The sequence below is a fragment of the Indicator indicator genome, chromosome 12 (genome assembly GCF_027791375.1).
Source record: "Indicator indicator isolate 239-I01 chromosome 12, UM_Iind_1.1, whole genome shotgun sequence".
Taxonomy (NCBI): Eukaryota; Metazoa; Chordata; class Aves; order Piciformes; family Indicatoridae; genus Indicator; species Indicator indicator.
The window spans coordinates 14,172,292-14,192,105 of NC_072021.1; the positions used below are offsets into that span (position 1 = coordinate 14,172,292).

The 19,814-nt window shown below is 41.9% G+C and overlaps 1 protein-coding gene across 1 annotated transcript; it reads left to right on the forward strand.

Annotated features, from left to right (window-relative positions):
* Window positions 1-12,567: 12,567 nt before the first annotated feature.
* On the forward strand, window positions 12,568-19,378 carry RNF139 (ring finger protein 139). The gene is made up of 2 exons (XM_054385636.1): window positions 12,568-12,748; window positions 17,568-19,378. Exons 1-2 carry the CDS (start codon window positions 12,568-12,570, stop codon window positions 19,376-19,378), a joined length of 1,992 nt encoding a protein of 663 aa, XP_054241611.1.
* The last annotated feature ends 436 nt before the right edge of the window (window positions 19,379-19,814 follow it).

Genomic DNA, 19,814 nt, shown 5'->3' on the forward strand with positions numbered 1-19,814 from the left:
CTATTGTTATTTTCTGCTGTATTGCCACTAACAAATGTGATTTTTAAGTAGTTTATAAAATTATTCCATTGGAGTATTTGAAAGCACATTGTGCTTGACAAAAATAAGTGGTAATGCAGACATGATGTTAAGGACTCAAGGCAAATGTTCATCTGTAGACCTGTTAGGGATATAGTCTTCCCCAGAGAAGCAGATACCAAACTGGAAGTTGCAATGCTGCTTAGAAATACAAGAGGAATCACGAGCATAAGTTTTGCTCTTGGTGTTGCTAAAAGCAAAATAAATGTTCATTAACACAGCAGTGGTAATACTGGTCCTTGCAACACGATTTCCCCAGATTTCTGCTTCTCCCCTATGCAAACTAATTATGTGATTATAATAAGGAGAAAGAACCAGCTCTTCAGTATCTATGACCAAAAAATTTGCATTGTCTGTTCACATGTGTTCGTTGTGTGTATCACCTCTTTTTGCAATTCCATAAGCTTATTATGCTCTGTTTTTAAAAAGTACTTCCCAAGGCACAGATACGAATGAACTTGGGATTTGAGACTTTGTTGCTTAGCATGGTACATAACCCATAAAACAAGGATATAATTTTTTAGAATATGCAATCTGAAGTCTAATAATGAACAAGGACCTTTTTTTTTAGTAAATTGGCAGTATAAACGAGCCACCACGAAGTGTATGCAAAGAGTTTCAGAACAGGAGAATGTTGGATTCCCAGCAGTTGAAATTGCCTTTGGTTTTCCACAGCACAGAAAGTTGTTTTTGTTGCTTCCACGGCTGGGTAGTTTCGTTATTAAAGTGTAGCTGGCTAAAGAGATCTATAAACACACATACAGGGGCTTGGGGGTGCACTACAGGAAGAGCAATTGGTCAGCACATCTGAAAACTGGGAATAGCTTCAGCTAATTAGCATCAAAATACTTCCATATAGTTTGGTTTTTTTTTAATTCTAATGCAGTCTCTGTCCACTGCTGTTGCTTGGGTTCAATATATGGAAGACACTGGACACTTCAATATGAGCCTACAGCCTGCACCTGACTCAGAAATTTATTTAGAAAGTTATACTATTTCCTCTTTACAAAACACTTTTTAGGTTACGTTCCCTTTTTTTGTTTGTTTTGTTTTAAGTACTTTTTGAGAGTTTGGAGCTTGTAAAGTACATTCTGTTAATGTTCTCAAGGTTTTTATCATAAGCACAATGAATTACATAAAAGAAACTTAAATGAAAAGACCAAAAAAAGACTGTGCAAACTTTACATTCAAGCTCTCAAAACCCCTCACTTTATTGTATCATGAGACTCATTAAAACTGTTAGCAATAGCTCAGACTAAAGATTTATTACATGGTAGAGAGACCTTGAAATTGCTTATACACAGCTTTCAGGTTTGCTTAATGTTACAGTCCTCATCAACCTCAAATGACATTAGAGGGATCCTCTCATCTGAAGATCAGACAGCAAGTGAGACAAATTTAGGTGTATGTGTGCTCTGATTTGAAACTCAGAGGTATTTATGGAATAACCTGTTAATACATGTGCCAGTTTTAACTTTACAACTCTATTTGTGAATATTGTTTATAATCAGATGAGTAAATTAAGGTTTCTAGAAAGTCTGTGAACAAACTATGCTAAATTTCCAACTGTTTGGATAATTAAACTTTCCATCCTAATGGATTTCTGAGTGCATTTGGTCTTTAATACAGACCTAAGATCTGAACACCAAAATTAGCCTTCTACTATGCATGCTGCTAGTGATTGGCAAAAACCAGATCAAAGCCTTAGTGTTGTTTTTTGTTTTTTTTTTTATTGATTATGGAAAGGCCCCTTTAAACCACCTGAACAACATAAAACATTGGTTTGTATTTGGATTGATTGGGATGCCATCCAGAGGAACCTGGAGAGACTGGAGAGGTGGGATGAGGAGAATCTCATGAGGTTCAGTAAGGCAAACTGTAAGGTCTGCATCAAGATCCAGACAATCCTCAGTATCAATGCAGGCTGAAGGATGCTGAAATTGAGAGCAGCCCTGCAGAAAATGGTGGATGACAAGCTCAACATGAGCCAACAGTGTGTGCTTGCAGCCCAGAAGGCAAATAGCATCCTGAGCTGCATGAAAAGAAGCATGGCCAGCAGATCCAGAGAGGTGATTCTGTCACTTCACTCTGCTCTGGTGAGACCTCAACTGGAGTACTGTGTCCAGCTCTGGAGTCCTCAATGCATGAAGGACATGGACCTGATGGAGCTGGTCCAGAGTAGGGCCACAAAAATGATCAGGGGGCTGGAACACCTCTGCTACGAGGACAGGCTGAGGGAGCTGGGGTTGTTTTTTTACAAACACAAATGAAAAAGGGTAGAGTGTGCCATAGAGTAACACCCACAGCCAGGCCTTTTGCTGAAAGTTTGGAAATTCCCCTCTTCTTTTCCCCTTTTACTTTAAAAATCTCATTTTTATTTGACATTTGTTACACCTATGATAAAAACATGGGAGATTTGGGGAAAAAGAACACATGGTCTTAACTCCTTAATAGAGACTTTCCACTGGGTTATTTTTATGTAGTCTTGTGATGGTGATTTGTTAACCGCAAGGCTCTGAAGATCATTTCCTCCAGAGATGTTGAGAAACCTACATTATTTTACAAGGAGCAAATGCTTCCTGCTATAACTGTATAGGGTATGTGTAAATGATGGGGAAGCTCTTTTTTAATGAAGTCCATGAAAGAGGACAGTTTTCTCTCCTTGAGGTAAGATTCTTTCACTGACTGGCTTTATGCTGCTGTATAGACACAACACAGTACTGACTGAACTCAGCATCTTTCTTAATATACCTATCCCAGCACTTGTACTTTACAACTAATGGTGTCACTGTCCTTCCTGCCACCCACACTTTCTAAACTGAGTGTCATTTGTTTATTCCTTTTTGGGAGCATTTCTTTTTCACCATCTTCTTCATTAATACAAAATTTCTCATTCTTAATTTCACAGCCCTGCAGGATGCCCCATTAGCTTACCCTTTTAAAAATTCTTCCTACATTCATTAACTATCCCAATTCTTGTGTGTCTTTTTGTTCTCACAGTTTAAGTGTCAGTATTGAATTTTAAAGAAGAAACTCCACCAGCCTTTCTCTGATGACCCACTCCACTCATGCTTCTGGCCTGCAGTGTCAAGCTGGATTTAGATGTATCTTGCAGCCTGCATGCATCCTCAGCCAGACATATGTGCCAGCAATAATGTATAAATTGATGGTTTATGTGGCTACAAATATTTTAGGAACAGCAAATCACCCTTGAATTATTTTGATGTTGCACTTGACATTTCATGTTATTTTTGTGAGTTCTGGAGGAAGGAAGATGGTGAAGGGGAGTAAAACCTACTGTTAGTATTTTTTCTGTGAAGGTTTGTGGCATTTCTACCAATAACTGTCTTCAAACACTCTTAATTCTGAGACAATTACTTTACTTTGCATAGTGTGCTGAAATAATATACCTTTAGGTAGATTTGATTATGAAACTCAGAATCTTACTTCTGTACTGTGTGGTGGATTCATGCTTGTTATTCTCTGGATTTTCTTGCCCTGGAACATATTCTAGTATGGGACTGTCACTGCCAAATTCTTATGTGGATTCTCATCAGAATCAGAAAGATCCCATTAAAATGCAGTTGTGCAGACTTAGTTTTTGATGTCATGGAAGGATTCATTAGCAGCTGAATTCAGACTCAGAAGAGGAACAACTTGGCTTCAATTATTCACACAGTTGACACCTCATCCAGATTACAGGGACACAACATCTGGCTTTAAAATCTTTGGCAAACGTCTCTCTAGTATTACCCCATCTCTTTGCAGCCATGTGCTTTATTCCCTATGCCAGTTTCTATTACAAAATGTAATTAAGTTCAAGACCTCTGTCCTGACCTTTTGTGGGGACCAGTGACCCGTGCCTGGGATATGTGAAAGATCAGCTAAAGCCTACAAATGAAAATCACTGCAGCAATTCAGATCTCTAGTAGAGTGGAGTATCTTACAATTACAGTACAGCTCCTTGGTATATAAAGTCACACTTCTTACAGTCCTGGTCCAAAACTGAGAGATGATCTCATGTAAGTTCAAACACTTTATGAGCATCATGGCATTTTCCTCTAAGTGGTATGTGTATTTTTTTTCAACTGGGTCTTCTCTGTGAATACAGAGTATTTCCACACTGGGGAATGCCAGCTTGGTGAATAGGAGCTATGTAGAATTAGAGTAGGATAGGATAGGATAGGATAGGATAGGATAGGATAGGATAGGATAGGATAGGATAGGATAGGATAGGATAGGAATAGAGAACAGAAAATAGATCAGATAATGTAGCATAATACGTTTTGCTTTGGGATGTGAAATTCCCTTATTAGAGAAGATTTTTGTTTTCAAACTTTGCAAAACTTTGTCATGATTCATAAAGATTTCCATGAGTTTTTACTTTTATCTTCATACTAGTCTCTACTGGGAAGCAAGTACTTTGCTCTCCTAAATTCACAATTCTAACCAACTAACAAATGGGTTGATACATCAAGGGCTTTATCCAGTTTCCAACGGCTGGAATGATAGGCAGAATTCTTCTAGGGAAGTAAAAGAACTGCTTGCAGTTCTGGAAATGGTTCACAAATCGCCAGTCTTTGAAAGCTAAGTGGGGAAATTGACTGCAAAGCAGTATCTAAATAATTGCATGCTTACCGTTGCCCCTCCCCATGCTGACGTTACAGAGGCAAAGAACAAAATAGTAACAGAGCAGAGCAGAATTAACATCAGATTGTCATTCACTGTAATTTCACAAGGGAAAAAGACATCTGCCATTTGAGCGTGGAAGCTGGAGCTCAAAGGAGGAGATACCGGGCAACATTTGTAACTTAATTGCGTGGGATTCTTTTGTGGCTTTTTCAGAAATGTGCTATTACAGAGCCAGACACTAAGTGCAGGGCAGCACAGGGGGAAGACTGACACCAGGTTGTGTCACCTGAGAGGATGTCCCACATCAGCAATGCCAGTGGGATCGATTCCCTGAGTGCTTCTTCCCTTCCCCCTGTACACCCGCAGCTGTAAATTATTGCAGGTTTTGTTACCTTACAGTTTAACCATTCCAAGGATAATGAAAATAATGTTACCTTGTCTTGCCTTGACTGTGAATTCTTTTGTTGTTACAGGCAGAACACCTGTCTGCTTGGCATGCTTACCTTCCTTCCACAAGACACGTCTGCCATCTTCTGGCCAGGCCACCAAGCATCAAGGGGCTGCCTGGAAGTGCCAGTGTCCATACAGAATGGGCTTTCCCAGCTGGTAAGGCAACCAAACAAGCAAGCAGGTTGAAAATAAAAATTGCTGTGGGACATGAAGTTCTCCTATCACAGAAGAATTTAGCTTTTGCAAAACTCTTGTCTCTTGATTCCTAAAGATTTGCATGAGTTCTTCCTTTTATCTTCATGTGCGGAAATATCCTGAAAGCTTCATTTATTCCAAGTCTAAAGGAGACATTCAACCAAAACAGTGATTATTAAGCTGTTTTTACATTTAAATTACAAGTTTCAGTGGCTTTTACTTGATCAAAACTGGAATTACAGTTTTTGTGAACATTTGTTTAACACTCAAGTTGCAATAGAGTGTGAAGCTGAGCAAAGTTCATGTGGTGTAAGTTTACAATGCTAATATTTGAGGTGGCTTTAAATAAAGCCAATACTGGAGTTTGACAACACCTTAGGAAGCTTCAAAGAATTTGCCAGCTAGGAGTAAGATGTTAATTAGAACGCAAGCATTAAATTCTGAAAACTATTCTTTGCTCCTCATGACCTTCAAAACAAAGCTGAATGTCTTTCTGAAGAACAAGAGTTATTTCAGGTACAAGAACTACTGTTTGATACTTCACAGCCTGTTGTGCAGCACTTCAGATTGTATGCTCATAACTGTTCCCTTTAAAGTCTAAGACTAACTCACAACAGCAGAATGATGAGGGGTTTATTTCCAGGTTAAAGGCATTGTGTCAAAATCAAACCCCTTCACAAATTAATGAACCTGAGAGAAAAGGGAGAAAGGCTCTGAAGACATTTCAAAACAGGACATTGATTCACATTTTCCACCTCCTCAAAGATAAGTATGTAAGACAGTGGGTGTCTGTTTCTCATCATCAAATTCTTAGGAAGCCCAGATAGTTAAAGTAGGGTAGGCTTTCAGAGAGCAGTCAGCTGAGAGGAATCCTTGTTCTGCATGTGAGTTCAGAAAACTGAGCTTTCCCACTATGATTTTTTTATTTCTAAGGTTTTGTACCAGTAGTGGAGTTCAGTGAGACAGACAATTACACTACCAGCCTCAAGAGTGGTAACACTGAACACAGCCCTGCTGAGAAGTAGAGGAAAGCTTTAGAACAATGCTCAACCCAGTCACAACAGGGAGATTAATGTTTCCACACCTGGGCCTTCATCTGCAAGGCAAGATGTTTTAGGAAAGCCACATTTCCTACTGTGGTTAAGTCTGATGCTCTACACTTTTTGTCTTTCAGGAAACAAGTAGCACACAGTCAAACTATAGTTTGGGATATGCCTCCTCCAGAAACCCCCAGCACCCAAGAACAAACAGATATTAAGCTCACAAGAAGTAATAACCAAGAACAGCTACAAAACAGAAATTAATATTAAAATCTAAAAATACTGAAAATCAATTGCTAGGAAAAATTTCAAGCATCTGCTATGAGATACTTTAAATATATATATTGATACGTTAACCTTCTAGAGTCACTTTTAATGAGTATCTAATTTATAGTAAAGCATACTGTCTTTTCTGACATGGATTAATAACAGGACTTGGGGGGGGGGGCTTGGAAAACCAGTAAGGAAGGGTATGACACCCAACAGGCAAGCATGTTAGGTTTGAAAGATCAAATATCATGGCAGTAGAAAAAGGCATACTTGGCAGTAATTAAGAAAAAAAAAAAAAAAAAAAAGAAAAAGAGAGATATCTTTAATTATTCTTTTGTTTGCTTAGTTAAGTCTTTGAATCAGGTCTGGAATATATAGTTCAAAGCTCTGGAAAAGAAAACAAACCTCTGCAGCAGAAGATACAGTGTGTGTGTGGTGAGTTATGAAAGATAGACTCTGTGTAGTGCTTTGGAAACAAACTAAAAACAAAACCAGTGTAGGTGGAGCAATATTAACAAAACCAGTGTAGGGAGGAGCAATATTAAGTGGGGCATTTCCCCAAGGCCCCAGCACAAAGAACAGGAGCCAAGAAAGCCAGAAGTGAGTATTGCTCTGAGCATGGTACCCTGGGCAGGAGCTGAGCAGCAGAACTGTCTGGCAACCAGATGGTGTTGTCCATGCCTGCCATCCTTGCAGAGAAAAGAGGCCTGTGGCAGGTGATGCACCTCCTGTAGCCAGACAAATGCCAGGAGGGGGCTGCAGTCCTTAGAAAATTCCATGTCTCTTCTCTTTTCTTGCTAAATATGCTAGTTGCAGTTTGGAAATGAGATAAATATGCCAGAAAGCAACTGTTAATATAATTCCTTCTCATATCACCCCTTTTTCAGAGGAGGCAAAACCCCAAAGCTTTTTCTCTGTACTGTTTTACAGGAAATTGTAAAGCCATAAACAGCAAGGCCTAATGCATTCATTTCTGCTTCACAGAATAAGAAAGGAATATGAGGGAAATTACAGAACTAAGAGATTTTCCTCCTGCAGATGATGCACTTGTATGTGAGTCTTGTCTCCTGTCAGAGATGACCCAAGACTCATCCCTGTGTTTTGACTCTCCTTGCTTTGTCAAGACATTCACCTCTTGCAGGCAGTCTGAACGTTCCAAGTGAGCGTTGTCTTCAAACAAGCATAAATGTGCCATCCTCCACTGAGGCAAATGGAATGAGCTGGACAGTGCCACTTTATGCAGAGCTTTCACACAAACAAGTTATTACAATTTGTTTTCTCAGATGTTTACTATGAATAAGTTGCTTTCTGCTTTCTTTGCTTTTTTTTAGAAGAACTGTCTTAAGTCCATGGATTTGGCTGTAGTGAATGAATAAACCTCAAACTTAATACAATAACTAATCTTCAACACATTGATTTTTATAATGAAATTCTGAATATACTGAAAATGTCCCAATGTCAGAACAATATTTACAGGTTTTACCTTAGCTTTTCAACTGTTATCTTGAATTGCTCTTCTCTTCAGAAGACGACACAGATATAAACTTTTCTTGGGTGAAAACTACCAGTGTCTCTAATTATAACATTAAAAATAGTCCTGTGAGTGTAAATTGTTTCCATTGAATGTTAAGTAGAAATACATTAGTCTTTAAATATTTTTCGAGTACCATCCTAGAAGTGCCACATAAGAAAATCTATACTGGAGTCCAGAACAAGTTAGGTGGAGGAAAGACAACACATCTATCTGCATTAGCTGGCAAGTAATTTTCATGAGCAGTGCACACGCTGCCAAAGCCATGAACACTGCGCTCAGGCAGGCAGAAATGATGACACAAGCTGTCCTCCACAGGATGTAATGAGCAGCTTCACCAGGGCACAGCTGGGTGTCACCCACATGCTGAATCCACCAAAGCCAGCATTAATAAAACATTGATATTTGGCTTTTAAAAAAAAATGCAGATTGGTCTCTTTTATGCTAGAATATTATTCTAGGAGAAGAAAATCTACTTTAGGTTCCTTTCATGACTCTTTTTTTTTTTTTTTGTTTCAGTCCAGATATAGACATCCTTACTGATTGTAATGAGAAAGCTGTTATGACAAAATGGAAGACTGTATGAAGCTTTGTTCTTATATAAGGACTGCAAAACGATACCAGGTAATTAATGGCAAAAGACATCTGAGAAGGAGAAAGAAAATCTGGAAATAATGAATTGCCACATCTACTAAAAGCAAAAATGAAATTCTGACATGCGTATTTTTCACTGTTTTTTCTTTACAGTCACATAAAACCATGATTTTTGCAAGACCATGTAATTTTGTAATATCTGGTGTAAGCACTGGCATAAATCCAATAAAGCCTTTGGCTTGAAGGGTTCACGAGGTCATTTAGGCAAAAGGAAGAGTTTTTAAAACTCAAAAGTTTTGCCAAAAAGTGGGTTTAGATGTGGCCACCCTATATGGGCAGAGACCCTTGACATGGCCTCCACAAACTGGCACAGCAAACATACAGTTCTGCCATTTCATGAGATACTAAAGATTGCTTTATTGCCCAGTTATTGCAGTTCAAGGACACAGCTGCAGTTCAAGGAATCACTCAAATGCTGCCCATGGTAATTTGTGTTTATGCAGTTCCTCCTGTTCTAAAATATTTAAATAGAAAAATGGTAACAACTTTTGAAAAAATGATGTGAATTTTGACCACTCTGAGATGACAAAAAAACCAAACCAAACCAAAACCCAAAAAACCTAAAAATAAATTTTTACATGATTGACAGTGAAACCCAAACCTTCTGCTACATGCTGTGTAGAGCATTAAAGAATTGCAGTGACTTGTATTTGTTATTGAAATAAATTATCTGTGGTTTCCTAACTCATAGCCTGACACAGGAGGTGTATTAAATAATTCAGAAGGCATTTTTGAGCCTTAAGTTCTTATTTATTATGAAACAGCTCCCTAAGGGCATATGCACTGCCCTGTCCTGGGGTGTAGGCTTGACACTTGACACATTTAATAAGCCAGGTTCACCCAGCCACAACTATACGTGGAACAAACCTCACCTTGGAGTTCAGGACCCTCTGCAATTCATCTATCTAGACAAATAAAGGAGCTTTCTGCTTAATTTGTCTCCTAGTTTGGGGACAAGAAATTGCACAAGTCCTCAACTAAGAAAACTTTTTCTTATAGGAATATTAATATGAACTTACTTAGAGTAGGATTTAACCTCCAAATTTAAAAAGAAGTTGAGACTGCACTTGACCCCAGCAATAAAACAACAAACTTTCCTGCAGTTGTATATGTAACTGACTTCAGTGGTTGCAGCAGTGTAACAAAGTTGAATTTCACAGAATCACAGAATGTTAGAGGTTGGAAGGGACCTCCAGAAATCATTGAGTCAACCCCTGCTGCTAAAAGCAGGATCATCTAGGGTAGGCCACGCAGCAATGCATCCAGGTGGGTTTTGAATGTGTTAAGAGAAGGAGACTCCACAACCCCCCTCAGCAGCCTGTTCCAGTGCTCTGTTGCCCTCATAAAGAAGTTTCTCTTCATTGTTGAGGTGAAACCTTCTATATTCAAGTTTATATCCATTGTTCCTTATTACTGTTCACCACTGAAAAGAGCTTGGCCCTCTCCATTTGACACCCACCCTTCAGATATTTATAGGCATTGATCAGATCCCCTCTTGGTTTTCTCAAGAGGGAAGTCTGAGAGGGGTTCATGATTCCTTATTTGCAGGTATGCAGTGCAAGCTGCGAGATTAAAAATATCCAGTAGGTGTCATCTTTTTTACACACTGTAGGGTAATTCAGTTAACCCGGCGGTTTAAACCGAATTTAAATGAAAAGCCTTGCACACTGCAACAAGTTTTGTGATGAATACGAATAAATGTGATTTGATGCACTATACTAGCACTAGATTTCTGGACTATTTGCAACCTGGAACCTAAACTGTGTTTAGGCACAAATTTGCAGATATCCATGATTGTATTTACATGCCTAAATAACATCTGCAAAATATGCCTGCAGATAAATGTCCATATTTAAACCTGAAAATCCATTTAATGAATTCCATTTAATCCACGTAGCCTCAAAGCAATATAAATATGTACTACAGCATTGCCTCTGATCCTGGAGCCTGTATTGCAAAAATGGACTTAAGAGTCTCTTTGCTGATGAGGATATTAAATGAAATTAGAAGGGCCTTGGGAGGCCAGCGAATGCCTTCTTGAAATTACATCTCATAAAAATTAGCATTTCAGTTATTGTTTTTTGGGAATTATCAAGTACCCAGATCTGCTTGATTTACATTGCTTTTCATTTCAAATGAAATACTTTTATTTGTATTCAGCAGCTTCATACTTACCTGAGGCATAAAACTATTCAGGTAAGCCTGAATCACTGTGATTCAGCCATCTGCGAACCCAAGTAGAATTAACACCTTTCACATTTTAAACCCTAACCTCTCTTATTTGGTGTGGAGATACTTACTAGGTCAGAGTTACGCCTTTCAGAATGTGATTAAAACATGCACTTTGTCCATGCCCATGGATTTTGTAATACAATCCTTTAGCAATCTGGCAACATTTCTGGCTTTGTTCGTGTGAGGCATTGCTTAGGAAAGTTCCTGTACAATACTGATGTTCACTGATCCAGTATCCTTTGAAAATAATAGACTTCTAAGGGCTTAAGCCATGAACTAGTCACTCATGAAAAGGCTGGGCTGGGGCAGGTGAAGCTGGAGGCAAGCATTGGCAGGAAATGGCAGCAGGGCGCCGATGCCAACAGGCACACAAGCTGCTTGCAGCTGTGGCCTGAAACCTGCTTTAGATTCGCCCAAGCTAGGGGGTTGGAAACACCCCTGTTTCAGATGGGCTGATCACTCATTGGCATTTAATTTTTAAGTTATTATTTTTCAAAGCAAGTCAGTTTGACGTTTCCAGTAGTCCTTGGATCTGTGAGTTCTGTGCAGATGCACGGGAAGAAAAATGCCTTCTTGCCATATCATTCTGACCTATGGTTATACGACGACTAAGAGCAGGGTCTTGCACCTCACACCAAGAAAAAGGAAGCTCTCAATAACCTTCCTCTAATTCAACACTCATCAGTCCTTACAGGTGACAAAGTCACTGAACAGGCGGCAAAGGGTGACACCAGAGAGACAGGGAGGGGCTGCGTGCAGCGCAGGCAGGGTGTGAGGGACACACAAGCTTCTTAAGGAGAAGGCTGTGAAGCAGTGCCTTTGCAACATGCGAACGAGTCGATGCTTCTCTCTCACGTCAATAGCAGATGGCGGGTTTTTTCTTTCTTTCTTTTTCTTTGCTACTGCACATGCAGTGTGGAGGGGAGGGGAAAGGGGAACCCTCCCGGGAGCAAGGCACGGGAGGGCGAGCTCCCGTGCTGTCTCGGAAATGCCGCCCAGATGGATCTCCGCTCCCACGTCCCCGTGGTAGGGCCGCATCGCCCGTCCTCAAGGAAACCGGCGCCGCAACGCCGAGTGGGGCGGGATTCCCCTCACGCAACCCCGGCCCTAGAGCCAGGCTGGCCTCCCGGCTGCGGCAGGTGTGCTGGGCACCAGCCCCCGCTGCCCGCCCCTCGGCTCCGCCAGGCAGGGCGCGCGCCGCCGAGGGACGCCTTCCCCCGTGGCGCTTGGGCGGTCGCGCACGGGAACCGCGCCGTGCACTGTGACGCCCGCGCCGCCCCGCCCCGCCCCGCCTCCGCGGCCCGGCTGGGGCCGGCGCTGCCGAGGGAGCGCAGAGGAACATGGAGGCGGCGGCGGCGCGGCGGGGGGCCCGGGCGGCGGGTGCGGGGCGGTAGCGAGCCCGCCGCCCGCCCTCCCCCCACACCTGCCCCTTTTCGCTTTCTAAGAGGCACGAGAGAGGGGTTGCCGACTGCCTTCTTGCAGGGGATGGCGGCCCCGGGCCCTCCGCGGCTTCCGTGGCTGCGGCTGGGCCCGCGGCTGCGGGCTGGGCTGGAGGTCGCGCTGCGGGTGCCCAGCCTGTTCCTCATCGACGCCATCTTCAACTCGTCCCCGCTGCCGGGGGGCTCCCTGTGCGCCGCGCTTCTGGGCGTACTGCTGCGGCTGCTGGGTGAGAGACCTTCCCCCCTCCCGCCCCTCCGCCATTCCCCTGTCCGCCGCGCAGCTCCGGCCTTGCGGGGTTGGCACCCCCGCCGGGCCGAGGTCAGGACCCACGCCCTTCTGCTGCTATATCCCCCCGCTGGCCTTGTTTACATCTGCAGGCAGGGCACGGGCGCTGCTGCTCTCCCCAGTGCCTTCAGCCCACCGCCTTGTCGGCTGATATCGCGGCCTGTCTCTCTTCTCCCGCCACCTTCCCCTGACTCTGACCCCTTCCTGCCGTCTCCTTTCAGCCGCCCTGAGCTCGCCCCTCCCCGAGTTCCTCCTCGGCTGATCGGGATATATCACCGCCCTTCCCTCCTCCTGCCAGCTTCAGCGCATGCCCCCACTCGGTGCCCGCTTCCCCAGACCACCCCTACCCTTGTGCCTCGCCGAGTCCCGGCGCTGTACTCGGTCCGGAGGGGACAGGCCGGCTCTCTCCGTTTCCTCTCCAGGGTGGCATCGTCCCGCTTCTCCGTGGTGGCGTGCAGGGGCCCACGGAGACCAGCCTCGGGCCGGCTCCGGGCGTGGCTGCCGCTGCCCATGTGCGCGGGGGCTGGGGACTGCGGGACCCCTCTTCTCCTCCCCCCCTTTCGGCGGAAAGTATGTGACTAAGTGGCTGTGGAGTATTTATTTTTGCTTTGAAAGCACTTTGAATAGTGTGATGTCTTCCCGAAATACGCTGTTAAATCCCTATGATAGGCACAGTAGTATAGAAATGCAAGGAATTTGGTTCCCCAACGAAAGAGAAATCTCTTGAAACCTGCCGATGGTTATTTTTGAACTTTTGGCTTCCATGGGATGAAGGCTGAAAATCACTGGTATAATTAGGTGATACTATTTTCAGTACTAGGTGTTATCTTTGGGTCTTAGGTAGCCTCAGCTGGGTTGGAGTCCCAGTCTGCAAACTGCTGTACCGGGGATCCTGTGTTGTGTATCACATGCTGGAGTTGAGACCCCTGAGACAGGAAGGAGAATCCAAAATACAGCAAGGTTTTTTTGCAGGCCTGTGACATGTTAATTTTGTGGGTTTTTGATGTTCATAGTAAATAAAAATAGGAAATAGATGGTATTGCTGTTAGATAGATGGTAGGAAGCTGAGAAGAGAGGTTAAAAGGAAAGGCACATAGTGAGAAGTGTGGTGGCAATGACATTGACCAAGGTGAGCAGAGGGGAAAAAGTAAAGGCTAACCTGTAAGGGGATAGCAGGTAGGAGAGCAAAGGGAGAACGGGACAAACGAAAGCAGGTATTTTAATTTGGGCTGCTTCTCCTTTAGTAAAGGATGGCGGGGGCAGTTGCTGCTCTTAGGAGAAGCAAGGCTGAGGAGGTCCTGACTGGCCTTGCAGCTGGTACCCACAGCTCTGTGATGGGGAAGAGGGGTTCTTCCTCCCTGCCTCCCATTTTCTTGACCCTTTGTTCCTCACTTGTGGAGTTGCTGTGAGTGCTTCCCACTGATCATTCCGTGTTTTAAAAAATGACATTGCAGTGCAGTAGCAACTTTTTTTAGGAGCCCTTCATTGCATGATCAGTTGCTGTGTGAAGTGCCTTGAAATTAATCCCACATAAATGAGAACAGTGGATCTGTTATTTGATGATCTTGCTTAAATGTGGGATCAACAGATTAAGACATTTTGCAGCATTGCATTTATATGATCACTTTTCCAGAAGGGCTTGTGGGGAAGAAGTGGGTAATCCCTCCCTTGTCTCCTGCAGAAGAGTTTTGGGAACAGTTTATGTCAAGAGACTTATGTTGTACTTTGAGACAAGCAGTCTGCGGTTCTTGTCTTTCCAAAATTAAGGAAAAATTGGAATGTAAGCACTTAAAGATGGTATTAAAGACCTTCCATCTGGTTCATGCAACAGAGTACTTCTGCATCTGTTTTTTCATCTGAATTAAGGATTACAGGGTTGGATCTTTGCTGTTGTTAGGATAAACGGAAGTATTTATTTTGGGTCATTCTGTATTTAAATAGTGGGAAAGTTGGCCTTTTAGTTACCATTTGCAGGCTTTGAAGGATTGGTCCATTTTTTCCCTGTAGCACAATACTACTTAGCATAGGATAAATGCAAAACCTGTCCTCTAGATAAAAAGCCTGTAGCTCTGAGAGATTTGATAGCTTTCTGAAATATTCTGGCAGTACAGTTCTTCAGGAATGCTATGATTTTTAAGTTTTACTGCAGGATTCCTTGGTCTGCTTCTTCACTTATTTTCCATGCAAGTACATTTTCCATGCTGTACAAGGCACAGACCCAGCTTCTACAACTGGAGCAGAATTTTATCTTTTTCATTAACCTTGCTTTGTCTCCACACAATGTTTACCTTTCATGTCTTTGCAATTTTTTTTTTTTTTGAAAGTGTCTTGATTCCAGGAGAACCACCACCCCCAGGACTGTGAAACTGGTACTTCAGACCACAGTTCCTCCTCACTGAGGACACTGAATTACACAGGGTTGCTGTCAATGCTGTAGTCTGTAAAAAGATGTGGAAGCAAGTAGAATGGCTGGGGCTAGGGCAAAAATAAAGCTGTCACTTCTACATGATTAAATAAAGGTAATTGAGCCTTGCAACTGGCTGAATAGTAGGTGGTGTGCTGCTGTGGAGACTGACAAATTTCAGGAGTTAAAGGAAAAAAGTGAGAGGCAGGGATTCAGTGTAACACAATAAGTTATTTTAGAAGTAAAGCTGTTTGGTTTGATTAAATGCTGTATTTGGAGGCCATGGGAGAATGGGATTTACTGGGTGGGGAACACATTGTAGGACAGGGAGAAGGCTCATCTTGTAAGATGGACTGAATGATATAAGTGTAGATGGGGCAGAGGAGTGCTCACCTCCCCTTCCAAGACCTGAGTTACCTCCTGTGGTCTTTTGAGGGGAGGGTCTTGACTTTTTCAACACAAGTGCTCTCAGAGAAATGGTTTACCTTCTGTTAGTCACTTCTTTAAAGGAACCAGTAGGTCAAGCTTTTCTGTTGACTGTTGTACTGTTTTTAGAGGTCTTGCATGTGCAGTGTGTTTTAGGATGACCTGTAGTATCTAAATACAGGCTGGCAACTGTGAGGAAGAAAATGAGCTGTTGTTAACAGGCGTGTTTCAGAGCAGCCTGCTTAGTGCAAAATGCATCTCATTTGGCTCAAATTAAGAGAATTATGTAAACAATGAGCTTGTTCCAGGCATTTGAGCCTTTTCTGTGACTTGTGAGAAAAGAAAGAGTACAAACTCTTTCAGTGTTACTTTTCCCATAGGTGTTCATGGTGGTGTGCATGAAAAAGCAACAGAAGTGTCAAACTTATTTTTATGAAAGTTCTCTATGTAATGAATTTTCAGCTTTTCATAGAGCTGAGCTGTGCCACAAGGTACTTTCTGAGAACTATGGAGGCTTTTCTTCAGTCCACTTCACAACATTACTAGGTTAATGATTAGTTAAGGAAAATGTTTTTATATCAGCCAGTGCTGCTGGCAAGGAATACTGTTAACGTGCATTAACTTTCTTGTAGTCTACCTTTTACTATTGATTCATGTTGACCCTCTCCCCTCATCTTCAGCCCTCCAAGCTGGGGTGGGTGGTTGGCTATTTTTGCTGTTCAGGGCAGTTTTAATATAAGCATTTGGGAACACTACTGGTGGAAACAAATGCTGGTTCTTAGCAAAGTTACTTATTCCTATAATCAAGATACCATGGCTTGAAATATTTTTTTAAACACTTGAATATGGAGGATTTGGAACAATCTAAAATTATTAGAAAAGATGGATGTTACCCATCCTCCAGCCAAAAGAGGATTACTTGTGATTTCATTAGCTTTAGTACAGAGATTGAAAGCAACTTACAATCAAATGTGAGTTGTAGCAATCAAAATCTCTCCAAACTGGTTTGTATGAGTAAGCAGCTGTATAGACTGGAAGCAGACCAAGATGCCCAACACAAAGGCAGTCTGTTTCCTGAAGAAAAAGTGTTTAAGGGAGTGAATCTAGTGATAAATGCAATTTAATTTAATGTGTTATGGCAGAGTCCTTACCTAGGTAGTACATAGTGATGAAATTCATTGGCTACATTACAGAAGTTTACTGCATAGTCATAAATGTAATTCCAAAGTACTATAGATACTGTGACAGGTACAGACTTTCCAGTCATGGTCATGTGTACATGGTCAGCATGAGGGAAATGTTAGCGAACAAAACATTTCAGGATCAAAACCTGATGTCTAAAACGTAAGACTGTTCTCACTGGCATTGGGAAAGTGGCAGTTGGTGCAGTTTTGGATTCTGTGTACAAAAGCCATATACTGCAGAAGGTCCATGAGACTTTTGTTTCAGGATGCCTTACCAGAAATGAAAGAGAACTGAAGAGTTTTAGCTGAACTGTTTTGGTCACCGTTATCTTTAGTAGTCCAGCTTGGACATCTGTAGTTGAGTATTATGCTCAAGGACTTAGTAACACTCATCCCTTATTAACTTTACCTGTAAAGATGATGCTGTATCTGGTAATTGTGTTTTGAATTTATCTACCCTTAAGATTTCAAGAGGAAGGCTGAAAGGCTGGGAGTTGTCAGTGCTGTAGTCTGAAACTGCAGATGAATCTAATAGTAATGTGGCTTAATGCTTGCCTTGGCTTTGTGTTGCAGCTGCAGTGCAGAGGTATTGAATGCAGAGACTGACTTTTTCATGAAAGGGGAACCACTGGTAGTGCAAAGTTGCAAGTGACAATCTGGGAGGTGATACATTAAATAAATGTAGCTAATACGTTAAAGTCTGTTGAATGTCTGCTGAGAACTAAATAATTTCAATCTGTTTTTAGGTGTCTTTGTATCCAGTGTTGTTCTGGTCTTACAACAGCGAGCACTTTTCAAGTTTTATATGATCGCCTCTGCATTTCTGCTGGCTGTGACTTCAGTGTTAGTGAATTACTATGCTTCTTTGCACATAAACTTCTACAGTGCCTACTACACTGCTGCATTTGGGATTCAGATCTTCCCTCATAAAGGACCTTCGCTATGGATGGCACTTTCCATCCTTCAGCTTACCTTTGGAATTGGATATGTTACATTGCTAAATGTGCAGTCCATATACTCTCAACTCATCATCCTGGATATACTGATTCCCGTAATTGGCTTGATTGTTGAATTACCTTTAAATGTCCGTCAGATACTAGTTTTCATTTCAGGCCTAGTTCTGACACTAAATACCACAGCCATTTTAGTTAAGAAGATGAAGTGGTTTTACTACTCAGTGCGGTATGTGTACCTGCTGGTGAGGCACATGTACCGCATTTATGGATTACAGCTGTTGATGGAAGATACATGGAAGAGGATTCGGTTTCCAGCTGTACTGCGTGTCTTCTGGCTAACCAGGCTTACAGCGCAAGCTGTGGTATTAACATATGTTGTAAAGATGGCTGAAACTAATACAGAAGAAAAATTCCTCCTGATATCATGGGATAACTGCTGGGAACTGATCTGCAGCCTGATCATAAGTGGCTGTGACTCTACCTTAACTGTGTTAGGCATGAGTGCCGTCATTTCCTCAATAGCGCATTATTTGGGACTGGGTATCTTGGCCTTCATCGGATCAACCGATGAGGATGACAAAAGGCTTGGTTTTGTAGCACCTGTTTTGTTTTTCATCTTGGCTCTGCAGACTGGTCTAAGTGGACTGAAACCAGACGAACGATTAGTTCGCCTGAGTCGAAACATGTGCCTTTTGTTGACTGCAGTCCTGCATTTTATCCATGGAATGACAGACCCTGTGCTGATGTCTCTCAGTGCCTCCCACGTGTCATCGTTCCGCAGACACTTCCCTGTACTGTTTGTTTCTGCTTGCCTTTTCATCCTTCCAGTTCTGCTCAGCTATGTCCTCTGGCACCACTATGCATTAAATACCTGGCTTTTTGCAGTTACAGCATTCTGTGTAGAGCTTTGCCTAAAAGTAATAGTTTCTATCACTGTTTATATATTGTTTATGATTGATGGCTACTATAATGTGCTATGGGAGAAACTTGATGATTATGTCTATTATGTTCGTTCAACTGGCAATATTATTGAGTTTATATTTGGAGTAATCATGTTTGGAAATGGAGCTTACACCATGGTTTTTGAATCAGGAAGCAAGATCCGTGCGTGCATGATGTGTCTACATGCATACTTCAACATCTACTTGCAAGCAAAGAACGGCTGGAAGACTTTCATAAATCGCCGAACTGCTGTTAAGAAGATAAACTCACTTCCAGAGGTAAAAGGAAGTCGGTTACAGGAAATAGATGATGTCTGTGCAATCTGCTACCATGAGTTCACCACCTCTGCTCGCATTACTCCATGCAACCATTACTTTCATGCACTTTGTCTTCGGAAGTGGCTATACATTCAGGACACTTGCCCGATGTGCCATCAGAAAGTGTACATCGAGGACAAGGAAAATGCCAATATATCTAATAACAACGGGTTTGTGGCACCAAATGAAAATCCTGTACAAGCTGCAGAAGAAGCTGCTGATGCTGAAAATGAACTAAATGAAGATAATGATAGTTCTGATAGTGATGAGGAAAATGGTGACTGTGTAGCCCAGCACTTGAACGAGACTGTTAATGTTGACTCTAACTCTCTTGGTGATTAAGATGCCCTTTAATAAGCCGTGAGGTATTTGTTTCAGATTGAGTTCGACAGAATAAAAACATCACTTTGTAGTTATTGTACTTAAGCACAACAGCAGTATCTCAGTGTTGAATCTGTGAATGGTGGTTGTTTACTGTGGTGTGTGCTACTGTAAATATACCTCTAATTTTGGCTGGTCTCTTTCATGACCACCTTAAAATTATGTACATTATTGTACATGGAATAAAATGTTTTCACATGTTTCTAAGATGGTTGGAAAAAACACTCTTTAATTGATGTAGTGATAATGCTGTGCCAAAGACTGTATACCAGTAATCCCCAATCACTGAGTTCTAAATGCAGATGAAAAATACCAGTGAAAAGGTAAAATAATGAATTAAAAGCCTGAACCAAAGCAGATTTACTTAGAAATTAAGTATTAGCAGAGCTTTATTGCT